This window comes from Haemaphysalis longicornis, unplaced genomic scaffold (assembly GCF_048455015.1).
Source record: "Haemaphysalis longicornis isolate Haplotype H1 unplaced genomic scaffold, Haemaphysalis longicornis Haplotype H1 scaffold_7, whole genome shotgun sequence".
NCBI lineage: Eukaryota > Metazoa > Arthropoda > Arachnida > Ixodida > Ixodidae > Haemaphysalis > Haemaphysalis longicornis.
This window is the reverse complement of record NW_027526422.1, coordinates 16,086,536-16,112,654: the sequence shown is the minus strand read 5'-3', so window position 1 is coordinate 16,112,654 and position 26,119 is coordinate 16,086,536. Positions and strand designations below refer to the sequence as shown.

Below are 26,119 nucleotides of genomic sequence, written 5' to 3'. Positions count from 1 at the left end.
CTACTTGTGGAACTTTCGTTTACTGGGATCATATGCTATAGCAAGTAAACGCACTTTTATACGATGCTGCGTCGCTATAACCTTTCTTTCTGGCTCACACATTTAGGAAGCATTCCGAAGCAAAAAAGAAAACACCAGCCCTATATAACTCTGAGGAGAACGACGAGCAGCGAAGTTGTGGTGCGTTTTACCTCAACAGACGCAACTATGCATGAATAAAACGGTTGCAATTTTGGGATTGAGTGTACTTCCTAGTTAATTTCTTAGTTAATACTTTAGAGATGAATGGATCTAGAGATGAATGGATCTGCAAGGACCAGAGCGGACACACATGGAATTGTCCGGTTCCCTTCCGTAGCAGCCCACATATGGACAGGAATTACACAATACTACAATACAATTCCACAAGAAGAAAACATGGAAATACTTGAAGCGTTCCACATCCGTAAGCAGCAGGAAATAAATTGCATGAGTGTTCTTTCCGTTTTCCTCGGTGATTGAGATCGTCTTCCTACAAGGCTGAGCGAAAGGTGTGGCGGTGAAATTAAGTAGAACGATGGAATTTTTATCAAAATATGTGCACTTTGCAGCACTGCGGATGCGTTGGCAATGGTTTATCACAAGGTTGTATCGTTTGTTTTTCTTCAAGTATATGTCAGCCGCTAGTCCACCGTGTGCGCTATACATTATCCCCTTTTCGTTAACCTCTTTTTTTCGCTAGTTTTTTTTTTTTCAATCCTTCAGTGAACCAGGTCAACGGTCCAGCAAGCAGCACTATGCCGCATGCAATCGCGTGCCTGAGCAGCGCGCCTTTCTCCGGTTCTCCACATATTTTTACCGCGAGAAGAAAAGGGGGAGGTGGGGGGGCTTCTTCGCAAACGAATTACAACCGCTATTTAGCCTGGGTATGAAGCCCCTCTAACACGTTCGGAAACTGACTGAATATTGTAGAATATATCAAGTTGGCTATACGCCTGATACAAGAAGGATTAACTAATCTAAAGTGCGTATACAAGTTATGAGACTGTAAAAGTGATAACTATGTAGAAACAAATCTTGCTTTCAACGGCGCACGACTTCTTTGGTGACCGCTTGATAATAGCACAAACACCGGAGCGGATGACCGTTTTTCAACGCCTCAAGCCTCAAAGACACGTGGTGCCTCAGGAGTTTTTGTACACTTATATAATGTGGAACCCTAGCCATATAAGCATCGGATAAAACGCAGACGATCGACTGTCGATGTCTACACCTCGAAGCCCCTTTGAATACAGAAAGCAAGCATGACACAAGTCCTTACTGCCTGGATTGTGCTCATGTCTGGTATCCATCCATTGAACATCATTAACCCGACGGATTAGTGGGTGTTCTTCTAATAACTTATTAGCCTCCCTCACGTCATGTAATGGGTGCCAGGTTGGACGTCCAGCACGACAGGAATAAGTGCGATGTTCAAGCGAAACCTTTCATTGCCAGTTTTATCAGCTTAATGGCTGACGTTTGGCGTTCTGTCACCAAAGGTTCAGACCATGATGTAACGGCTCATTGGATAAACCCCAGTTGAGGCGCGTGTCGAAGCGGCATACAGTGAGCCAATGGGGCAGTGAAGTTTGGAGACTGCCACAAAATAGGGGATCGACAGAAAGAAGCAGCTTTGAGCACACAGACAGAGCCTGCAATTGCTGTTTTGGGGTACAGGAAGCCAACTGCGCGAGAGCTTGAAGCACCGTGCGTACAGAAGACGCTCGGCGTGACTGGTGTGATAGAGTTTCGTGCTAATATATACTAGAGGGATATCTGTCGCTGCAGTCGCGGGCCGCCGAGGGCGGTGCCATTGCCGCTAGCGATGCTCCTCGTCTACTTAGATTAGCTATCCATGTGGCTTCTTTTTTGTCTCGAAGCCAAAATCAACAAAAAAAAAAAAAACTAACATCTTTTTCTTGTTCATCGTGCATGAAGCTTCTACATAATCACTGACAAATTATTCTTTTTGGGGGTTCAATTTAAAATCACAAAACGAATTCGGTGAACCTTCTACAGTATTATTGTTGCTTTTTTTCCAGCCAACAAAACAATATCGATGAACCTTCTGCAGTAATATTGTTGCTTCTTTTCAGCCAGAGCCAACTTTTCAGCCTGTTCATGAGCCATGCCAAGGACAAGTGGAACGTGCCTGCCCGGTTATGACGGAACGCTTGTCGAAGTGTGGCTCCCCTAGACATTGGCGCCAGATTTCCCTGTAGTATATATTAGTATGAAACTATATGACTGGTGTGACACGGATGCTTGCATTGTATGTCATTTTAGGCACAGTTTTCAAGTCATTAAGCTTTTCTTTCATGGTGTGCAAATGGCCTTTGCCGAAGAGGCTAAAGAGTGACGTGTTTTCGCCATCAATAGAGGCATTTTTTTCCCTGAACTGACTGCACTGGTGCAAGCAGTGAAGCATATGTTGATTTTTTTTACTAATTTATATCCCCAGTAGCCCTCTGCACTGGTCTGCACGACACTGCACTAATCTGCACCAGTTCAGGTAAAAAAAAAATTGGGCCCATCTCCCCGCGAGGGGGACTCGAGTAAATGCGTCGCATAGGGTGTGGGTGTATTGCGTTAACGTTTAGTGTTTGGGGAGTTGGTGGTAGTGAATGCGTTGTATCAGCAGCTTCTTGACGTAGTTTGAATGAGTCAAGGATTTAAGGCGCGTTCGTAGCTTTTGATTCTGTGTCGGTTTTGTGGCGCAGTGGGAAGAGCACCATGTATACCTCGCGTTCCACCCCGCAGGTAGTGAATGCGTTGTATCAGCAGCTTCTTGACGTAGTTTGAGTCAAGGATATAAGGCGCGTTCGTAGCCTTTGATTCTGTGTCGGCTTTGTGGCGCAGTGGGAAGAGCACCATGTACCTTGCGTTCTGCCCGCAGGGTCGTGGGATCGAAACCAGGCGCCGATAACTATTATTTTTTTTATAGTGTAGGGGGAGGGGTGCGGACCTGCGCCTCGCCGGCTGGCTGCGGACAACGAAACCTGGCGCCGATAACTATTATTTTTTTTATAGTGTAGGGGGAGGGGTGCGGACCTGCGCCTCGCCGGCTGGCTGCGGACAACGCCGAGGGACGACGGGTGACAGTGCGAATTAAAGAAATGCTCTGCATTTAAAAGCCCCTACTTTGTGGATTGTGCAGGCTTCCTCTGCAGAACGCTCAACCACCACCTCTCCGTCCCGGTCTTGCTATCAGCTGCTATCTTCCTATGACAACCAGTTAACGACAGCTTCTGCCAGTAACGGCAGAAATGTCGGCAAGTGGCGCTTATACGCATGAAGACCACGGCGAGAGATGTAGCGGCTGATATGAGCAACACGGTGTGTGTAATGTGTTACAGTTGATGGGCGAACCCAGTTTGGCTTTCATCATGATGAGGCAACTGTATTGAACATTTATAGGAATGCAAAAAATATTTTCATGACCTGAAAGAAAACTCGCCAAATGACGCGGTACGCCGATACGATATTACCAGTACTATCAACTCTTCAAGGTTAAGATAAAAGAGGCAGGCTTGGGGACAACCAATTTTATCAGAATAAACTGTAATGACTGGAATCGAGATGTTGTTCTAGATGATTTATAAAAATATTACAAAAATAAAACTACACATGTCCGCATGCATGCTCTTCTGCGGAGATGGCACACGCAGAAATCCTTGAAATAAATGTTACCAGGAAATGTTACCAGGAAAAGGGGTCTTCCCAGGCTCTTCGATTCCGTTGCCGTCTAAAGCGCTTTGGAAATACCATAAATACGAAGCGCGTGTATTAGTTTATTCCAGCTGCGGCTTCGCTTTTGATAAAACGTCCGCCAAGCCTCCAAAAGCCGGCGGCACATTCCTTGAAGCTGGCAAGCTGAATATCAGCGAAGATATTGAAGTTGGCATTTCAAAAGTTAGCTCTATGTATTACGTCAAATCGCTTGGCGGAAGCCGCTGTCCCCGGTAGTCGTAGTCAGCGTTTGTCCCATGCAGTGATGCTGCTGTTAAACAGGCTTACGCTTTGTTCGCGAAGTAGTGCGACCCACGTTCCCTGCGCGTTCCAGAGGCTTGGTGGGTGTCCTCGGTGCTGCTGGTGTACTGGGAGTTTCCGTAACAGGTGCCTCGGAGGCTCGTCTACTGGCCGCTTCCTTCGGACTTCCGGGCGCCTCTGAGGCGCTTGCGACGTTCGTCAGATCAGCGGTTGTACTGGCCGTTCGCGCGTCCTTTCTTGTGGAGTGTGGCGGTGGGCGCCGACTGCGTGTTTGCCGGGCCTTGGAGGGCGTTCGTGGAACTGGTGTCATCTTGTCCCCCGGCGGCCGCTTACTAAACACTTGCGACGGCACACATGTTGCAATGGACCTCGTACCTACAAGCGTTGCTGCACCGGACTTCGCCCTTGCAGCGGTTTCCGCGCCGCTGACATTAGCCGGATTCTCTGCTCCAACGTCGTCCAAAAGCGCTTGCTCTGCTGTCCTGCTAGAAACCACGAACGAAGGACTTTCTTCGTCGAACGTCCTTCCTTCGGTCGTCTTGTACAGATTGTAGAAGTTGTACAGCTGTACCGCGAAGTACAACTGCGAAAAAAACACACCGAAAAACGTCCATGCCAAGTGGGTTATAGCAGCCGCGGGTGCAGGCTTAAGTATTGGTCCAGCTAGATATTCAAGAGATAATGAAATGAAGTTGTCAAATCTTACTAAAGACTGTTTTATGTAGGTCAACTCTTGCAGTTTGTGATTAATTGATTGTAGGGTTTAAGGCGCCGACGCAACGCAAGCGATGAGGCGCGCCTTAGTGGAGGGCTCCGGATTAATTTTGACATCCTGGGGATCTTTAACGTGCGCCGAAATCTCGTACACACGGACATTTTTGCTTTTCGCCTCCATCAGAAAAACGGCCGCCGCGGCAGCCACCATAGCCAGGCATCGAACCTGCGACCTCGTGCTCAGCAGCGCAACGCCCTAGCCACTGAGCCACCGCGGCGGGTTCTTGCAGTTTTTTTTTTTTGCGAAGTTCAGTGGTTTATTTTGGCTGCCTCCTATAACTTGGAAGAGAACAACACCATGCCACTATGCGGCTGGCTTACCAGCCGGACCGATGACGTAACACCAGTGCGCAGTGACGTTTGATGCTACAGCAATTTTGTCGATTTCAATCTTAACGTGTTACGCCTTTGTTTTTGACTTTCTGTTTACGGGGAAGTTAAGTTAGATATGTTTGCTAGGAAAACATTAGATCTATATGTACTTGCACCTGTCGTAACAGTCAAAGCCACTGATTCCTGTCATAGGAATCGGTAAAACACAAAAGTGAAATGTGCGGTGAAATATGCAGCTGAGCATGATATGCGGGTCGGCGGCTTTCTTGTGGGTGTACTTGGCGAGCGACGTCCTGCTGGTGGGTCGCTTCAACAAAGGTGCATTTCCGTCATTTCCTTGACGGATATGATTTCAGCAGGGTGTCGAACCGAAACCGAACTGAACGAAAAGCCGGAACTGAACCGGTAGTTTTGCCGGAACTGAACCTGAACCCGAACCGCTATTTTTTGAGCACGCTGAGCCCGAACCAGAACTGAACCGAAAAAATAAATACCGGTTACCGGTTCATGCTGAAACGGTTCGACCCACCGTTGTTCTTTTTTTTCTTTCACGTACCATCAACTTCGTACCCGCTCGCACACTTTCCCCTCCAGACAATTGAACATTATCACGCTCCATGTAATGGCAGGGGAAATGAATGAGCACCAATTTAGCAATGGTCTGTTGCTGCTGGAAGCTCGAGCGTAGTGCAAGCTGATCAAACGAAGTGTAATTCTCGGCACCTTGCACGGGATTTAAAACGACTTTGCCCTTCCCTGGCTGCGACTTTATTGGAGCAATCAGGCTGCAGGAGTGCTCCACTGCGCAACAGCGAAAGTCCACACCTGATGTGTGCAAACTTTCTGCATTTCATAATTTGTTTAAAAGGTTCGACACCTGCAAATTGTTAATACTTGACAAGTGTGACCGCAGGAGCTGCTCAGTGGCTAAGCCGTTTGCTGCTGACCACAAGTGGCCTCGATCTCCCTTCCCCACGACCATTGTTCTGAAGTAGATGGAAATCGAGAACGTCCGTGTATCGAGATTTTGATCCACCTTTAATATCACCAGCTGGTTAAAATAAGTCTGCCGGCCTGCAACATAAGCTGCGCCTCGGAGCAGAGATATAGCACGGGGCATTATATGCACCAGTTTTTTTAAATGTGTTTACACGGAAAACAACAAAAAATAAAAGGTGAATCACGTTGTTTTAAAACATTACGCAAAAAGCAAAACCGAATAAAAAAAGCACAAGAACGTGGATATTGCTTTATACTTTTTTTTGCTCTGTCTTTCACAACCAAACGTGTCATCAATGCGAAAGAAGTGAGTTCCATGGTCAGTTTTTGAGGACAGTACAGTGGACAAGTTCCGTTTTTTACAGATACAAATAACAACAGATATGTCAGGGAAAACTGTTAAGGTGTGCACTTAATCCTTTGGCAAGAAACTGCAGCCCTCGACCTTGTCTTGGCAGCAGAAACAGTAATAAAGCAGATGACACGTGCAGAAAGGCAGGCCGGTACCTCACACTGCCCCATTCGTCCAGCGATCATCTTTTCTGCTTGTTCTGCAGTTTTGTCTCTAAGATTTGCTTTTTTTCGAAGGTGCACTTGTACTGACTGCCAAACTCGCTACATTACTTCTACTGCTACTCGTTCCGGAGGGGAGTACTGCTGTGGACGAATTAAAGAGCGTCTACCCAAAAAGGTCCCATCTCATGCTCCGCGCGTCAAATTTTCCTTTCATTTTGTAACAGCATAATCTGTTATAAGATTCCGCAGTGCAGCATAAACGGAACGATGGCCGGGGGTCAGGCGGTACGATGAGATACTGATTGTAATGCACACATCCGGTATAGCTATCGCAAAAGGAATTGCAGTGGTCAGAGCAATAATGCAGTAACTGAGCGTTAACTAAAGCGTACTTTAAACAAAAGTGTGGCTAACACATTCGATAAGGTGACAGCTAACATATTATTCAGGGTGACCAAGTAATCTCATTCATTGGTGGTATTTATGTGCCTGTTTTAGGATTTTTCTGTTTTGTTACAAATATAAAAAAAGTGCGCCATTGGTATTAAGCGCTGGTATTTGAACGCGTCAATACGTAGGCCTAAATTTAAGGCTTCAAGGTTAGCGTGATGGGCGATTCCATAGCGACGATTGCGATTTGAACGAAAATGGAAAGGGCAGAAAATATATCCCACCATCATATCTCTTGGCGGTGGCTTTATGAATAGTCGCTAGGACAACATAAAGTCTGGGCAAGAAAGCAGGTGGTAAATCGTCGCCACTTAATCTGTTTATTTAATATCTCGTAATTTGAAAAAAACACCGCACTAATCGAAAGCTCAACCAACGCATCGAACGCATAACAAAGGAAGCAGCCGACGTACGCCGCACACCTAGGCAGGCTGAACTAGAATCAGTTCCGTGACAAGCTGCAAGGTACACTTGGGAACCGAAAAACATAGCATATCCTCCGCACGCTGATGGGCACACGAGAAACGAAAACAACTACAACTCATCAACTTCGTCGCCTCATCCATAACTACCCGGGCTCGGAACAAGCGATACTCCACGACCTCATGCAACGCTATGCAAGCTCGCAATCTGACTCCCTTCCCCCTTCCCGTGTACACAGACAACCTAACCCAGAATTGGACGCCCCCTTCACGCTATCCGAACTCTAAGCCGTCCTTCACAAACTTACACGCAATACAACACCTGGCAAGGGCAAGATACCAAATAAGCTCATCAGAAACCTGGACCACGCTAGCCTTGATCACCTTCTGGACTATCTCAATGAACAATGGGCGCAAGGCACTATCCCACCAGAATGGAAACATGCAGACATCACCCTTATACCTAAGCCCCACAAACCCCTCAAGTTGGACAATCTCCGTCCCATCGCCCTGACCTCCTGCCTGGGAAAGCTCTTTGAACACCTCGTTCACAACCGCATCTCTGGATACCTAGAAGATGATCACCACTTCCGCGACACCATGTTTGGCTTCCGTCCCCACCTCACAACGCAAGACATACTCTTATACCTAATAGAAGACCTCCTCGACCACCTTACTGCTCACAATCGCTGTACAATCCTGGGGCACTTGATATTAAAGGCGCATTTGACATGTGTCCCATGAAGCCATACTCGCCGGACTAAATTCGACAAACTGCGGACAACATACATACAACTACGTTAAAGCATTCTTGACAAATCGTACAGCCACAGTGGGGTTAAGCCACCTACGCACTGCCCCTTTTCCTACACGACCACAAGGCACGCCCCAAGGATCGGTAATTTCCCCTCTTCTATTTAACCTAGCAACGAAAGACCTACCTCCGCTGCTGCAAGCCCTTCCGCACATCAAACACGCCATCTATGCGGATGATCTGACACTCTGTACCTCCACTGGCTCTATTGGAGAACAACAAGACACCTTACAGCATGCTGTCCGCATCATTCAAGACTACATGCAACAAAGATGTCTGACATGTGCACCCGAAAAATCATCGATTCTGACTCTCAGAAAACGGACCTCTCATCGCGTCAAGGACAAAATTTCTCTCCCGATAGTTACCTTGAACGGACAAGCAATCTCCCATGCTTCTCAATTTCGCATATTAGGTCTCAATATCCCACACGACGGTTCCGGGTCACAAACAATCCTACCATTACAGCGCACAGTAACCCAGCTAACAAACCTCCTACATCGAGTAGCACGAAGACGACACGGACCTAAAGAACATGACACCACGAGACTCGTCCAAGCACTACTAACAAGTCGCATCACGTATGGCACACCATACCTACTCCTCAAAACTGCCGAAATCAAGAAGTTCGACATTCTAATCCGCCCAACTTACAAGACAGCATTCGGCCTTCATTCTACTACAGCAACCAAAAAATTACTCCAACTGGGCCTCCACAATACATGGCAAGAACTTATCGAAGCTCACAAAGCCACGCAACTACGTCGGCTCACCCTTACACCCACTGTCCGGAACCTACTCACCACACTCGGATACTCAGCTCAAGCTCGCCATGACCAAGAGGAACGAATCCCTCTCTCAATCCGCCAGCAATTGCGCATCGCCCCCATACCAGGCAATATGCATTAAGAGTACCACACCGCCCGCCGTCAAGCCAGAGCTCACCATCATTCGACTGCATACGCCCAACAAACTACCACTCGGTACGTAGATGCTACGGCATACAATCCCCAAGCTTTTGTTTCCAGCGTCACCAATCACCAGGGACAAGAACTCACCGCCGTTACGATTCGCACCTCACAGCCCACCACAGCGGAAGAAGTCGCCATTGCCCTCGCGTTACAAACCACAGAAGATTATATCACGATCCTAACAGACTCCCAATCGGCCTGCCGCAACTACCTCACCGGCCGCATCTCTCATCAAGCCCTGCGAATTTTACGTTAGAATTTCCATCTGCCCCTCGCACATATCGTATGGACTCCAGGTCACATGGGATTAGGAGGCAATGAAGCGGCTCATACCACGGCCCGCGAACATGTACTCCGGGCCGTTGCCGACTGCCCTAATAACTCCTTCCCCTTCGCCCCGCCCCCAACCCTGCCCACGCCTCTCCTCACATACACCGATATCCTCGCCCACTATAGGCTACAACGACAGAAATACCCACCTCCTCACCATACTCTCTCCAGGACCGACGCAGTTACACTACGCAAGCTGCAGACAAACCCCGTCCCCCACAATACACTGTACCACGCCATGTTCCCTACCCAATACCCAGCCACGTGTCACTTTTGTCCAAACATGGGAACTCTACCACATTACCATAGAATGCCCCAACACCCCTGCCCAACCGCCACTCCCCAACATCACCACACAGCACTGGGTGGAGTTGCTGGCCAGCTCCGACCCCTCTAGGGCAACGCGAGCAGGTCACCTCCAAGGCATCCTGGACTGAGGAAGGTCACCTTCAAGGCATCCTGGACTGAGGACGCCTCTCACCGGGCGGGCGCCCTAACATCGCGCTTGCTGTCTTGAATAAAGTTTATTCAATCAATCAAATCTCGTAATTGTTTGAAGTTTGCTTTGCGATTGCGCCACTGCCCTTGGGGAACAGCAGCATTTTGAATTTTTGTTTGTATTTTGATTTGACTGTCGTTTTAAACTACTAAAGGTTTGTTTTTTCTAGTTTCAGTCATAACTGAACTCATCGAACCGGTTCGCGAACCGGTTCGGTACGTGATTTTGTCGAACCGAAACTGAACCGGAACGAAATGATTTCACCTGAACCAGAACCGTAACCGAACCGGTATTTTTTTCGGTTCGACACACTGAGTGAAATCATGTATTCCGGCGTAAAACACTTTCGTGTTATAATATAAAACCCGAAAACCCGAAACGTGCTCTTTAGTACTAAATGGTACTTCCCCGCAAGATCCTGTGTGCAGCGGTGCATCCTTTACAGGCCGCTTGCTTCGTTGTACTGGTGTCATTTCCGTGACGGATATGACGCCAGTGAAATCCGTGTATCCCGGAATAAAACATATTCGTGTTAAAATTACGCGGATCCTTAGAACTTAGGCTCATGGGTACGTCGTCTGCTACCGCCACTTCCGGTTCGAGATCTCGCCTGCCCTCCCGTACGCCTGCGTGCGCCGGCGGCTGTCAGGCGCGTGTGTGCGTGGTGTTTATTTGTCACAGGGTGCTTACCTGTCAGATAAACCCCTAGTAGGGTCAATAGTTGTTATTTATGGAATTCCCGATGCATGAGCGTTTTTTTTCCCCAGTGGAAACAGATAAACAACAAGCACACACACGTGAAAAACGACGGCCTACGGGAGGCCAGGAGAGCTCCCGAACCGGAAGTGGCGGCTCTCCGCGGGAGAAAACAATGCACCCATGAGCCTTCGCGCTTTTTACCGGTCACCTATTGCAAGTGCGACAGCGGCCTACCCTCCTCTGGCCTTTCCGCTAGCCCGCTCACTCGCCCTTTCTCAGAACCCACTTCCGGCAGCGGTGCTCTTTCCTCTTTCCAGGCTCGCTCTCCAATCATCTGTACCACAAAATTTTCTGTACATCACAACGCGTTTTATGAAACATTTAAATCAAAGACTTTCGCCTTAAAACGGCACCTTTGAACACAATCTTCTTCTGGAAACATGCATGGTAATATCCTTAAAAAGGAATCTGAATACAGGCCACACAATAGACACTTTTACCAAGTTAATTATGCTTGCACTTATCCTCAGTGTCCTATTGGGGCTTTACTAATTTGAATCGTCGCACCTACCTTACAAGGAGCAACTAGGGTTGCCACCTTTGCCCGGAAAAAAAATTTCCCCGCATTTCCCCGAGGGGAAGAATGTGAAAGTGCGAATGCACGAGTTGAATTTGCACGGTTCGGTAATGTTCGCGAAAGAGAGATCACACACACACACACACACACACAACTACAAAGAAAGAAAGATGCATTTATTCACAGACACCTATTTGTGTTGTCGTTGTACTTGATTGCTAGAGCGGATCTCAGCTTTGAAATTTCGTGTCAGTACTCCTTTAAGCGGGTGCATTAGCCCTTCTCACGCCCGATTCCTGGCCAATCCCCCACGTGGGTATGTGCCATGCACAGACACCTATTTGTGTTGTCGTTGTACTTGATTGCTAGAGCGGATCTCAGCTTTGAAATTTCGTGTCAGTACTCTAGCCCTTCTCACGCCCGATTCCTGGCCAATACCCCACGTGGGTATGTGCCATGTCAGCGCCCAGGCAGCGCGCGCCCATCTCCCCCCGTTGCCAAGGAAGACGAGGAGCGCGCGCACCCGCAGCTGTTGCTATGTGGACGGACGGCGGTCGCCGGAATTCAGGGTCGCTTATAAAGTGCATTCGCACTTAAAAACCGGCCTTCCGGGGGAGAAGGGGCTTGGTATATAGGATGTTTAATTTGTGTTTAAAAAACATGTTCTTGACATGCAGTGCCATTTATATTAGCGTTTTCTTAGAGAGAAATCACCATAACGTTTGTACTGAAAGTTATTTAGAGTGGTTATTTCTCTGTATGTGCTTCACTGAAAAGTAACCGCAATTGCGGACCGCGGCGGCAGCATTTCGTTCTTTTGTTCCTCCCTTAGGTACCCCTCCATCTTAGGCAGCGCGCTCGCCCGCGTATTTTCTCTGCTCGCGCGTCTTTCAGCAGCTTGTCGACACATATTTATCGTCTTAGTTACTGAATTGACGCTTATGAAACGCCAAAACGGACATCATCACGGCACAAGGGCCAAAAAACCGGCCAAACGACGGCCGGTTTTAAGTATGGACCGGCGACCGGCCCGCTGTTTAAAAAACCGGTAGGGCCGGTCCAAAACCGGGCAGGTGGCAACCCTAGGAGCAACCTATAAAAACAGTTGTAGCAAATTATGAAAGCACTGGTCCATTCCTTCTGTGAGCTATTTAAATTAGGATGTACTTCTAGTGTCCGCATGACGGTCCGGCAGCGTTTATATGTTTTTAATTCCGTATTTCGTTGCCCGCCGGTAATCTCTCGCTGCTAGGAATAACATGTGCCCGATAACATCATTACCCACTGCTTCCGCAAGTATGTTACTAGTTCGATGTGGTTCAAGTTTCCAGAAATAGCTCATGCGCTTACCTTCCATGCGGCGCCAAAGATGATCAGAGGTGCCCAAATAATCGTAAACTTGAACTGCGGGCCAAAGAAATAAAAAGAATCCCATTTCCATTACTGTTTGCAGCGAAAACACTAATAGGAGGAGTGATTTGCATCTTATCGCCGCATGTGCAGGCGTCCATAAACCTAACGCGGATGACGGAACGCGTGAGTCGCTTACGCCATGAAACTATAGTAACCGGGCGCGTGATAACACTCTCGATATGCTTACAACGGCTGCAGATATGAGGTGTGCAGGTCACCTTGGTCTCTATTACGCCTTTTCCCGATCGCCGCGGTGGCAGTGCGCTATTTACGGTGGCGTTTATATGCTATCCTTGAGAGAGCACGCAGAGGCTACGCGTACCAACAGCTTCTGCGCCGGAAAATGAACAGTGCAGTCGAACACGTATATATCAAATTATTTTCTATATCGAAAAGTGCAAACATCCCTTCGGAAATCCCAAGCAAAAGTATAGTACTATAGTACGCAGATATCGACCTTCCGATCATAGGCACATTCGATATATCGAACGCCGCGCCACAAATTCCCCTGCAAGTGCGCTTCTTCTGATAATATGGAGGTGATGATGATGAGGAGGACATATCGCGGGCGCTGCCGCGCTTGGTGAGGAGGAGGCGGCATCGGCGACGTCTTGTCGCTTCAGTGGCTTTCAGCACCGACTTGCATGCTAGCATGGTAGCGAGAACGCAGGAAGTGATTGGGTGCGAGAGGATATGAAAAAGGAGGGGAAACCAACCGGAGGCGCTCGGTTTCCGTGCTCGGACTGTTGCCAGTGGTGGCTCGCGCAGGAAGAATGATGAGGCGTGGTGCATGTTTGTTTTGTCTACGGCACGCGTTTCAGAGCGACGAAGGCGGACATCATTCGACGGGTACAGGCCGGCGAAAAGATGTCGGTTGCAGAGGTATTCGAAAAGTGTCTGAGCGCGATACTGCGTATCAACCCTGACGTAAAGGCAAAGGCAGCACGGCCAGCACGGTCCGCCGCGGCCGTTCCGGAGCGTGTCGTGTGCAAAGTGGCTTTGTTGCGCGGTTCCGAAAGGGAGGCGTTCAGATACTGAAGACGACTGCACCGAGTGCCTTGAGAGTGAATCTGGAGAGCTGTCAGCATTTCCATGTGCCGTCCCAAATGCACAGCGGCACACGAGTTCGTAAGTGCTGTCGGCGATGTGCAGGCTGTGGCGGACATCACCGATGACAAAGATGCTGACACTACCATCGGCTGGCCGCCGTGACGATGTTTCGAAGAGCCTACTGCAGCCCAGCTTGCGTCAGAATTGTACTCCGCTTTTGTGGCAGAATGAACAGCGCCGGATTTTCTCATTTGTACCATGTTCGTAATCTTGAAGACAATTTGGTGGACTTTATGACGCAGAAGAAGCAACAAGCAAAGCTCTCAGACCTTTTTCATGCTAAATAAGGTGCTGTAGTGTCGCGCTGTAGTTCGAATTTTCCGTGCTTTAAGGAACAGATAGGTAAGGTACCGTTTGTCACGATCTCGGAAAGCTCTCAGTGATGTGCGGAGTTATCAGATAATCTGCAGATAGGTGTATTTTGATTTCGCATTATCTATCTATCGGACTATTTCGCGATCCCCTTGGAGTTCGATATATCCATGTTACACTATATGCAGCACTTGCCTCTTTGTCACCCCGTCGTTACAAATATGTCAAACCTTCGGGCAATGCCTTCGAGCAGTGCGGTGGTACAATGTTTATTATGGTTTAGATTGCCGCGATAAGAAACCTGCAAAGCGTTGCTGGGCGTGCGTGGACGCGTCCATCACCATTCCGCACGTGTCGCCGTAAGCATTCCGAGAAAATTATACCTCGCATCCGATGACTATCGCTTCCAGGCACTGGCGGCAGTACAGATCACGCTTTCCGTCATTCGTGTTACGTTTGTAAGCGAAGTTTTTATGCAGGCAATCACTGGAACTCACCTTGTCGTCCCAGGTTAGCTTGTCTGCGTCCTTGTTTTGGTACTGTAAAGAAATACGAAGAAGATTTTGTTATTACTTACAGCCAACCCGTTTGCCTTCCCAACATAGCACCAAATTACATAATGCTAAAGGCACACCATGCGAGAAATTGCCTGGATAAAGGGAGAATACGTCTAGAAACGTACACGTGCCACCCTAAAAAGCTCTGGATTTAAACAAAACTCCTCTATCCAGAAAAAAAATCATCCACCTTTTTTCTTTGTGAAGGTGGATTTCCAGCGAAAGTGAGGGCGTTGGGGGAGTCTGCGTCGGACTTTGGTATTTGCGTACAGGTCGTTATCGAACCACAGGCTGTCGCATACATTGTAGATTTAGCCGAAATGGCGATCGAGAAAGTCTCTTCGGAACCCGGCGTATGCGCTGTTGCGGATCTGGTAGCGTGACCGGTGATGGCGTCCATTGTTCCGGAGTTGGGGCAAACATTGGGGCTGAGTAGGGCGAAGAAAGAAACTTTATGTACAAATATTTACATAGAGTTTGAGTGAGTTAACAGGGTTCTGCGCTCCTGCGCGCGCGAGATTAAATAACCAGGTAGGGTCCGCCCCCTTTCACTCTTTCACCCGCTGCTTCAGGAACGCACCAATCACGAAAATCCGTTGCACTGAAATTGACGCCACACACTTACAAAGAGAATGCACTTTCCCTTTCGCACAGGCCAGCGTCCGGTTGACTTCGGTGGTGCAATATTCCTAAAGTCGAAGCCCATCCGAGGTTGAAGCGACAGGAGGACGCCTGGGCCTGGTCGGTAATCCGGTGTCGCGCGCTCGTTGAATAGCGGCGTCTCGGACCCACTGCAAAGGGGCCCCACGATGCGCGGCTCGCAGCTGAAGATTGCCGTCGAAAGAGCAATGCTGCACTACGCCTTTGTCCATCTCTCCCTGCAACATTCTCGCTCATTGCGACTTGCCTCTTCGGCGGGCGCTTGGGTTACCGCGAAGCAGTTGAAAGCGGGTTGTGTCCAGCAGCAGCGTCAGTCGCCCCCGCGTCCTTGCGCACAAAGCCTGGTCGCTCCCTGTCGATTAGGGAAGGTGGGGGGGGGGGGGGGGGGGAACTGGCGAAAATTGGACGACGGGAGGATTGGGTGATTGAACCCGATAATATTGCAGACTGTCGTCGTAATGCCAATACGCCGATCGTAACAGCGCCCATCAGGCGCGTAGCCAGGATTTTTGTTCGGGGGGGGGCTAAGGTTGTCCTCGACACCGCCCCCCCCCCCCCCCCCCACCCGAAAGAAAAAAAAAAGCGCGGGAGTTTGCAAGCGCCCTTAAAGGCTATGAAGATAAAATACATGTTGGGTTCATTAGAAAGACTGTCGTTCATTAAAAAGACTGTCTTGTCCCAATAACAATGATACCAGTTCTATCTCAAACTAATCAAAGGAATAATCGACATAATAAATTAAACATTGGGCGTTCTGCGGCTGAGCATGAGGACGCGGGTTCAATTCCCGGCCGCGGCGACCTCTTTTTCTGATGGAGGCGAAAAGCAAAAACGCCCGTATGTACGAGATTTCGGCGCTGTTAAAGATCACCAGGTGGTCAAAATTAATCAGGAGCTCCTCCACTACGGCGTGCCTCATCGCCTGCGTTGTGTCGGCGCGTTAAACCCTAGAATTAATCAATCAGTCAATTAAACATTTGAAGTATTGGCGAATCCCCGCCCACTTCCCGGCGGCGATTTCACTATGACATCACAGGATCTTGTATGTACGATTGGCCCAACGACCTAAGTCACCGCCAAGGAACATGATTGCGCGATTGGGCCTCCATTGATCTTATCATTTGAATTCTAACCTGCAGTTAACATACTCATAACTACGTTTTAGTGCTGGCCTATATACATAACTCCTGCCCATATTAATTCACTGCAGCGCACAATTTGAAAATTTATAACATTTGTTGCATTTCTTCGGTTGAAAGAAACGTCTGTGATTGGAATGGAGCTGTGCGAGGGCTAGTGCTATTAAATTGAACTAGGTTGTATTTTGTCTTTAAATGGGCCCTTTAAGGTTCTCTCATGATATTGGTGTTGATTGTGATTGTATTTGTATCTGCGCCCGTGACACGGGACTTACATTGCAAGCACGGGCACATCGCGCAGGCATTGCACTAAATGGTCACAGTTTCATGTGATTACTTGCTTTATTTCAACATGTGTAGTATGGTGTCTTTGACATCGGCAATAAAATTACGTAGGCCGTAAAAATGGGATCTTTTTATTTAGTTGATGTTTAAATGCATAATTTGTTTTGCTTATAAGCCTTCTGCGCCCGTACAGAATCTTCCAGTGTAAGGCCAATGGAGCAAAGTTTGTGCAGAATACACAGAGTCTATGCACTTACGTTATACGTAGCGCAAGTTTTATCTTATGAAAAAAAAAAAAAAAACGCCAGCTATGAATTATGCACACAAGAATTACACAGACATCACGTGCGAGAACTGCGCTGTTAACGGCGAAAATTACACGAACATGGTAGGATTAGCCCTCACGCAAAGCGGAATAATTAAGCCATCGGTACTGTCAAGCCATGTCAGTTGAAATTTCGGCTTCTGTTTTGATTCTGTGAGGCAGTCCACCTCAGCTTCTAAGGACGCCAGGCAGATATGAGAAGCTGGTGCTTTGTAACATCGCCAATCCGGTTAACGTTTCGGTACGCCCAAATGTCGACTCCGCTGTAAAGAGCTCGGGCTTGGTGTTCTGAAATACTTGCATTATTCTCTGTCAAGTTTGCAATGCTTCGCGGGTAAATGCCCTACAGTCTGCCTGAAGGAGTGTACTATTCAGTAACTTTTGTGGGGCGGCAATCCCCTTTAGGTGTAAGTACCACTCCTGGATGAGGTAGAGCAAATCACTGCAAAGTTCACTATTCAATGCAATAACGAACTTTAAATTTATCAAGAACAAGTAATAACGCAAAGACGGCGTTGTTTGACCATACTCTTGCATGCAAGTTGAGCAAAACCTTGCTGCATTTGGAATTTTGTCGCGACATCTCAGGAAAGAATTATAATGAGTTCCTACCATTCTGGTTTCAAACATTACTGAAAGGACATACTGTTTAGTAGACGCGTGCGCTGCCATTGTTGAGCCGAGCACACTCTGGCGGTTTTAAACGTAAACGATAAAATAGCATTGGAGGACGCAAAGAAATTTTGCAGTTTTCGTTAGCGACTCCGGAAATGGAAATATATTATTATGTTGGGACGCTCCTTGGTCCACCAGAAAACAGGGTGGAGTGGGAAGCTGCACATGACCTTCAGGCTTGGGTTGATGCTCGAAATGAGTCAGCATTTTGTTGCCCGCAGCACCAAGAAAACATGCGTAATGGCATGGCCCCGCGTACATAAATGCCACAGACTACTGTATTTCTGCATAAAACGGACAGTAATTGTACAGTTAAGGTGGTACAGCGACCGTGATGTTCAAATTGAAGCATGGTTTCAGGCTACGACACAATACATTGGAAAAAAATTGCAAAATTCTTTACAGTGATAATTCCTCGGTCATTTCGGTTACTTAAGTAATGCTCGAAATTCACTTGACGCGATATTTTAAGACGTACAACAGTAGTGGATCCAGGCAAAATCACTTCAGCGCGCACCCGTATGTGGGGCGGGGGGCGGAAGTGTACTGGTGTTCTTGAGAGGGCCTGTGGTGTGTAGCCTGTTTTTTTTTAATTGCGACATTCGTTCATCATGCCAAATCGATTGAGCATTGAAAGAACGATACTCTTGAGCCCACAAAACTTCAAAAAAAGGCCAAAAAGAGCTGAAGGAAAATTCTACTAGAAAGGCACCTTAGTTTCTTCGCCACCAGTACGAAGGTCCTTCACTTGCGCAAACTGCTATGATGATTTTAAAATTGGGTGCAGCAGTAAGTGCGCGCGTCGGTATGAAACGCGGCAACAAAAGTTCCGATAACGGGCACACCATGCGACAGCGGCTACCTCACATTGAGTTGTGTGAATGTAGATGAAGCAAACTACTAAAGCTGCAGCGAACACAAATATATTTTTAACTCTTCATGTACTTCATGGACAGCGGTAACTCTTCATGAACTTAACGCTGTCCCGATACGCTTTGAGTAACCCTCGTTAACTCTGTGCATCATAGGAAAGTTAAGCATTTATATGAGTAGAATTTACGTTTTCCCTCTTTGAAGGGTACCTATCTGGTTCATAGCTGGCGCTCCTTTCAACAACCAATTCAAACGCAAAAATTGCATTAGAAATAAAAGGAGATATAATTTTTTGGCTCGCAGACATAAAGGTACTGTGACGTCGTGTAAATATTAGGAAGCGATTATTTAAATATTAAAAGATGCAGTGATCACGCAAGGATAAATCAGGGGTCAAGGGAAGAAAATGACTTACAATTGCGACCTCTTTTGTGTGTTGCATGGCACTTCGAGTGTGAGCTTCCCAAAGCCAGGGCGCTTCTGCCCTTGCACCGTTCTCCCATGTGGGCGTTGTTGTGACTCAGGCCCCTGAATATACACAGCTCTGGGGAGCCGCCGCCCAAGCAAAAAGCAGCCGTGGACGCAATGGAGGGGCTTTAGTTGTGACCGAGGTCGAAAATGGCCATCGGGTCTAAGTTACTGTCGCGACCGCCGTCTGCCCGTGGTAGGGCTGGTGACTGTCGCGCCTTCGCGCTTACAATAAAGCCGCGCCGGATTCGACGAACCAATGCGATACGCTGCTGTCACATTCATGTAAACGCGCTTTGAGACTCGTTCGGCGAGCAGCAGAGCGCCCTTTTTGTCAAGTGGGTGTTCCCCAGATTCCTAGGTTAGCGAAAAATACCGCCGAACGAATCTGCCTAATCGCGAAGGAGAAAATGTCTGTCCGGAACACCGCTTTCAGTAGAGAACATGCAGTGCACGCAAGCTGAGACCATACAATTATCCCACGCCAACACCCTCCCGGGCTCCACAGAAACGTGAAAAAGAAAGAAGGGGTGACGTACAGAAGAGGGGCATACTTTGCTCTGCGCCTCACCCACAAAGGCCCTCTGCGCCCCCCCCCCCCTCCTCCGACAGTCATCCAGCTAAAGCAGACGTCTCACCCAATACGCAGACCCATCATTTCCTTCAGAACCACCACCCCTTACACGTGGTTCTGCTTACGCATACAAAGATCGTCTTTTCCCTTTCGGGTGCCAGTCTTCACCCATCAATGACCGGCGGTCCCTCTTTTTTTGCGCACTCCATGCTTCCCCGGCCATACCGCGACGAGTCAATCTCCTCTGCTGAGAACGACTCAGCCGGGCAATTATTCTCTGTGTGGCGACATGCCACACACAAAGGGACACAACGCACGCCTTTGGCGTCCCGTGGGCTGAGCTTACCCGAAGGCGCGATCGTTTTTGGAGCTGCACCCCTCCGCAATTATCCTGACCTGGGCGCTTCGTTTTGTGTAAGCACATATGCGTCAGGACAGGCATTCAGTCGTGAATGTTTTTAATAGTAGCACGTCCGAAGGTTATGCCCCTTTTTTCACAGGCGACGTACCAGGCATAACAGGCAGCACGGCGGCGGACGGAAAAATTTCGGGGGGGGCTTGAGCCCGGTTAGCCCCCCCCTGGCTACGCCACTGGCGCCCATGAACTTTTCGAAGTCTGCACCTGGGCACCTTGGCACCGAAGGCACTTCGCTGCTTGCTCTGACTCACAATATGTATCGTAGGTTCTCGCTCGTCGCTTACGTGCCGTTTCGGGGTAGGCACGCTTGTCTGAAGCCGCATTAGTCGGTACGCCGTCGACAATCACACTCGCGTCGCTTTTATCGGGCCCAATTCGCATGACATTTTTCTTTATGAGTAGGCTTCACTGAGCAACACGCAACGTGGGAAAGCCAGCTTACAAAAACCAAGCTTGCATCAATTTTAATAAAGTCGGCTTCACTTCAGGATGCAAATGCATTGTGGGTAGACATTTTTTAGGGGCAATGTAAGCCGTGTTATTTCAAAATAGGAAGGCCCTAGGACATGATCAGTGTAAGACTGATCTTTGTAAGCCGTCTTGCCTCAAAATATGGAGGCCCTATGATCCCGTCGGTGTAAGCTCGGTCTTCGTAATCTGGCTTTCCCACATCGGGTTTTTCCGCTTGGACGCCGTAATTACTTCCGTCCTAGCCAAGGACGGCTTCGCTGTAAATATTTTATGATTTCGTGCCCATCATTTCACGCCTAGCTGCCTGAAATGGAGATTACTGATAAAATTTTACGGTTTCATTGCAGCGTAAGCCTGCTACGCAGCACCTCATGGCGGCGGAACAACGCTACAACTTGATACCGTGTCGGAGGGACAACCATATTGAATTCATGACTGCGGTAAAAAAAGTACGTATAGAGCGCTAAGCAGACGAGGATGAAGAGAGAAACAAGCGCTTATACAGGTGCCAAATATGTTGCCTGCATATGTCGTTTGTTTCTCTGTTCGTCCTCGTTCGCTTAGCGCCCTATACTTTTTTACCGCAGGCATTAACCAACTAGACCAACAACAAGCTTCGCTGAATCCAGGAAATTGCGAATACATGCTTAAAGCGCATGCTCCGAACGTGTTGCGGTGGCGCAATCGCTAAGGCTTTCGTGTACCTATCAAACGCCCGGCAGAAATCCATCGTATAGCGTCACTTCCTTTTTTCTGCAAGTAAAAAAATCCTTATTCCGATTATTTGTGATTCATAACTGCTTCTTCCGCCTGGGACAGGATGGTGCGCGGGCATTTTCACACCCTCAATATCTAGTACGGAGCTTCCTGACTAGGAACTTCTTATAGAAGAGATACCATTATTGTTGCTTTTGGCCTTTTAACGAAACGGGCCAAGTCACTTAGGCTGTCCGACTAGATATTGTATAGATCTCAAAACTTTTCGATTTCGTCCCTGTCTCACTCACCCATTTGGGGGGATACCGTAGGCCGCCCAAGTTGAAGCAGCAGCAGAACATCAGCGACACGTAGTTCCACGTCACGAACACGCGCAGTGCACGCGTCAAGTTTACCTGCAGTGACGCGTTAGAGTCAGCACGATGTACAGTGCTGTTATATGGATGCTATATGCTATAAATTATGGGTGCTATATGGAGTCGACATACTAAGTATCTGTTTCATGGACCGGCTCGTATGACGCCATTGTTCACGTCACCAAATGTGCAATTTTAGCGGGAGATTTAAAATTTTGGCTTAAATTGCCTTATTTGTCAGTGAATAAAGCATCATTTGCTTCCGGGAAAGCGCTTGGGGTACTATGAAACACCTAATCTTTCGAATAAAACAAACTTTTGTTTTCTCTTCATGGCTTTAAAGGGAACGGGCGAGCGCGTGGGTGCCTCGCTCCGCGAAGCGCTGGCGACGAGAACTGGCGAGAATCGGAGACAGCCGGCGCATGCGCATTGACCGCACGATGCGGGAGCAGCCGCGTGTCGTCTGCTACGGCGCGCCGTCGTGCCGTTCAGGTCCTGATAGCTGTGAAATCTCGCACTCGAAGGTTGAATCAAAAGACAAAAAAGGAGTGTATATTTTTGCTCTCGTTGTAAAAATAAGTACATTTTCTTACACACCTAAGTGTTTAAGTGTAACAGAAAATGAATTCATTTCTTATTACACTTAAAACGTGGATGTAACGAACCTGTACGTAACGAATTCCTGGATTAAAAGTTTCTCAATTCCCCATTGCTACCTCCATTGAAGCCCATGTGTTTGCGACCAATATGTAGCAAAGGCGTTGCGGCGGTTAACGGCGGTTAACGAACTCACTACGCTGATGAGTTAATGTGTTTTTTTTTTTAAATTTTTCTGAAACATCGGCTGGAGAAATGCACTAATCCAGCGAATTGCGCCCGCACCGCAATCTGCCGTGCGCTTCCACGTGTGAGTGCGGTGTCGTGTCGGTTAGGTGCTTGGCCTGCTTGTCGGCGTGTAGTCACGCGTCTCTACTGCTGTCTGTGGTGTCGGTTCGTCGGTGACGAGTTCTTCTGTCAGAAAACGAGAAGTTTTGTCTTTTCAGGACAAACTCGCTATTTTAAATGCTGTCTCCACCGGCGAGAAAGAATGTCACCGCCCGGTACTGTGTCCCATTAGCATCCCCTCAACAATTTTGAGTGCGGAAAAAAGCGTCAAGTTCGCAAAAAGGCGCCCTTTCAGCATAATTTTGGTTCTTGAAACGCGTCAATGCACCGAGAAGTGTCAAAATGTAACAGTGATACAAGTTACGTTCGGAGTGCAGGGCCGTGTAGTAGCAGCAAGCTCAAATCACGCAGTTTTTCAGTGGGAAATAAATCCTTGAAGGGTGAGTTCAGCGTCGCTGATTTCTAGCGTTTTGGTTTTATTTCTGCCTCATTCCCACGAGCTTTAACTCAAAACCTGCATGTAATAAAAGCCTGCATGTAACGAAAAAAAATGCGAATTTTTGTCAACATCGTTATTTCCAGGTTTAACTGTACACCAAAAATCCTAGCCTCCTCTTTTCATTCACGACCAGGCCAGCATCGTGTTTTATTCCCTGCACCTTATGTGACGTTAGCCTGCGCTCAGGCACCATGTGTACACCAGTTTGAAATTGTTAGAGGTTCCTAAGACGAAGTTATGTATATGCTTTGTTTCCCCCATGTGACGATGCTTTTGTCATAGGCAGTTAAAATTATCTCACTCGTCCTGTTCCCTTAATTGTTGTTTGCATATTGAACGTGTGAGAGTAACAACATTCACACATCAAAATGATGCATGTTAGAGTTACAGTTAAACCTGGATATAACAAAGTCAACAAAAATTCGCAATTTTTCACTACATGCATGTTTTCGTTACATGTGGAGAAACTAAACCAAAATGCTATACATCAGTGACTGAACTCTCGCTCAAGGATTTATTTCACGGTAAAAAACTGCGTGATTTTTCGCCTGCTGCTTTCCTGCGAGCTTAGACAATACACGGCCCTCCAAAAGAAGCAACGTCACTCACCTCCGACTTCACAAACGTAACTTAGCTATCGCCTTTGACACTTTTCGGTGCCTTAACCCATTTCAAGGACAAAACTGATGCTGAAAGGGTGCCTTTTCGCGAACGTGATGCTCTTTTCCGCATTCAAAATTGTTCAGACGGTGGTACCTGGGATACTCAACCGGGCGGCGACGTTCTTCTTTCTCACTGGCGGAGACGGCATTTAAAATTGCGAGCTTGTGTTGCAAAGACAGAACTTTTCGTTTTGTGGCAGCAGAACTCATCACCGACGAACCAACACCACAGATAGCAGTTGAGACGCGCCACTAAACGCCGACAGGCAGGCCTAGCATCTAACCGACACCGCACTCACACGTGGAAACGCACTCTAGTTTGCGGTGCGGGCGAAGTTCGCTAAATTAGTGCACTTCTCTAGCCGATTTTTCAGAAAAATTGCAAAAAAACAATGGCCCGTAAGTCTAGCGAATTCGTTATATCAAGGTTAACCGTCGCGACGCCTTCGTTACAAAGAGGTCGCGAACACATGGGTTTCAATGGGGTTGGCAATGGGGAATTGAAAAACTTCGTTAAATCCAGGAATTCGTCACATAGAGGTTCGTTACAACCAGGTTTACCTGTATAGCATCCAGGGCAGCAAGTTGGTGTGCGGAACATGTCTTTGGTAAGGCGTCGCTTGGTACAACGCGCCCTCTTCGCTGCGAAACCCGCAAAGGTATTTCAGTTCCGTATTGTGTTCACCTCAACCTCACAAACAATAACACTAGTTCTTACAGTCTACGAGCTTACATGAGCTCGTCGTGTTTACTTCTGGCTGTGTTTATTGCCTACGCATTGTACTCGGGCGAAAAAATATGAACCAAACGCGAGTTCAAGAAAACAGCGCTCTGTCGAACACCAATTTTAAGCTGTTTCCACATGATGCCTGAGCCAAGACTAACGTCAGATAAATGGCAGGGAATAAAATACGATGCTGGCTCGATCATAGACGAAAAGAGGAGGCTAAATTTTTTGGTGTAACGTGCAAAGAAATAAAGGCTGCAAGAAAGTTTACTTATTTGGACAGCGAGAGCAAAAATGTATATCTTTTAAATCTTTCGATTCAGCTTTCGAGTGCGAGATTTCACAACTTTCGGAAGCTGAGCGGCACGACGGCGCGCCGTAGCAGACGACACGCGGCTGCTCCAGCATCGTTGGGTCAGTGCGCATGCGCCGGCTGTCCTATTCTCGCCCATTCTCGGCGCCGGCGCTTCGCGGAGCGCGGCGGCTACACGCTCGGCGGTTACATTTAACAGTGGACCACACTGCACACAGTGTTCAGGAACAACAACCCTGGGTACTTTTCGATTCGCCAATTCGATAGCTAAGCTGACGGCAAAACGGCCGACCTGCCAATCGTGTAACTTCTTCCAAATTTTGTGAGGTTGCAGAGATGTCAACAGTAAGGAACATGACGTTGCTTGGCATTTCGTTTGGCTAACGTCACGCTTTGACGTCCAAAGTTGTGAACCGATACCCAAAAGAAAAATGTACTCATTGTTCTTATTATACTTAAAGCTGCGGGTAGTGGTTGGCGTCGTAATGCTTCAAAGCTAACAATCTTAGGCTCAAAGTGTTGCATACCCACAGAGTAACATGTGTATACGCAATGGTGTATTGGACAACGCCTTATTTATAAATCTGTGCCCTTGATCTGAATACTGTCGCAAACAAGATGATGATGATGATTATGATAATGAGAGTACACGAAAAGGGGAAAGGGGGTGATGGGAATGGAAGAATACGTTGCCAGAATTCACGAAATTATTTGACTTCTTAAGGTGTCCTCGTAACTCTATCCTAACAGAACACTAAACGCATTGCACAAAGGATTAGTTACAAAGAAAGGATGCCTTCTGAGCAAAAGGGAGGAAGCCGTGGTGTCGAAAACTTGCATGCGTACGAGTACACGAAAATCTTTCCTGAGTAGGTAGTTATAGCAGCGTTAAAAACACTTAACGGTTCATTATTTATAGTTTATATTGTGTTTTGTAGTCGATGCGTTCATACTTCCACAACGCTGAGTTCAAACTTACACAAAGCAAGCTGCTTCTAAAAGCGATTTAATTTACAACGCTATCCCCGCCGGCATTGATTACTGAGAGTTCTTTTAAGAACACAAGTCAGCGGCTTGTGCACTTACCGGCTGTGTGGGGGCTGCCCTCGCTTTGTCCTGCATCGGCAGAGAACGTCCGATCAAAAAGGAGGAAAAAAAAAAAAAAACTGGACAATTGGGGCCGAGTTCATCGAAGAAATTGGGACCGCTTTTTGGAGGTGGTAAAATGAATGTGACACCGAGCAATATTTTTATGTGGTTCCCGCAACTGGCGTGAGACAGTTGG

The 26,119-nt window shown here is 47.7% G+C and overlaps 1 protein-coding gene across 1 annotated transcript; it reads right to left on the bottom strand.

Annotated features, from left to right (window-relative positions):
* Positions 1 to 3,595: 3,595 nt before the first annotated feature.
* LOC144144586 (uncharacterized) lies at positions 3,596 to 24,659 on the bottom strand. The gene is made up of 5 exons (XM_077676088.1): positions 24,528 to 24,659; positions 21,683 to 21,787; positions 14,728 to 14,769; positions 12,746 to 12,799; positions 3,596 to 4,594 (listed from the first exon to the last, which is right to left on the bottom strand). The coding sequence occupies exons 2-5, from the start codon at positions 21,731 to 21,733 to the stop codon at positions 4,025 to 4,027; spliced, it is 717 nt and encodes a 238-aa protein (XP_077532214.1). The 5' UTR covers positions 21,734 to 21,787; positions 24,528 to 24,659; the 3' UTR covers positions 3,596 to 4,024.
* Positions 24,660 to 26,119: the final 1,460 nt, after the last annotated feature.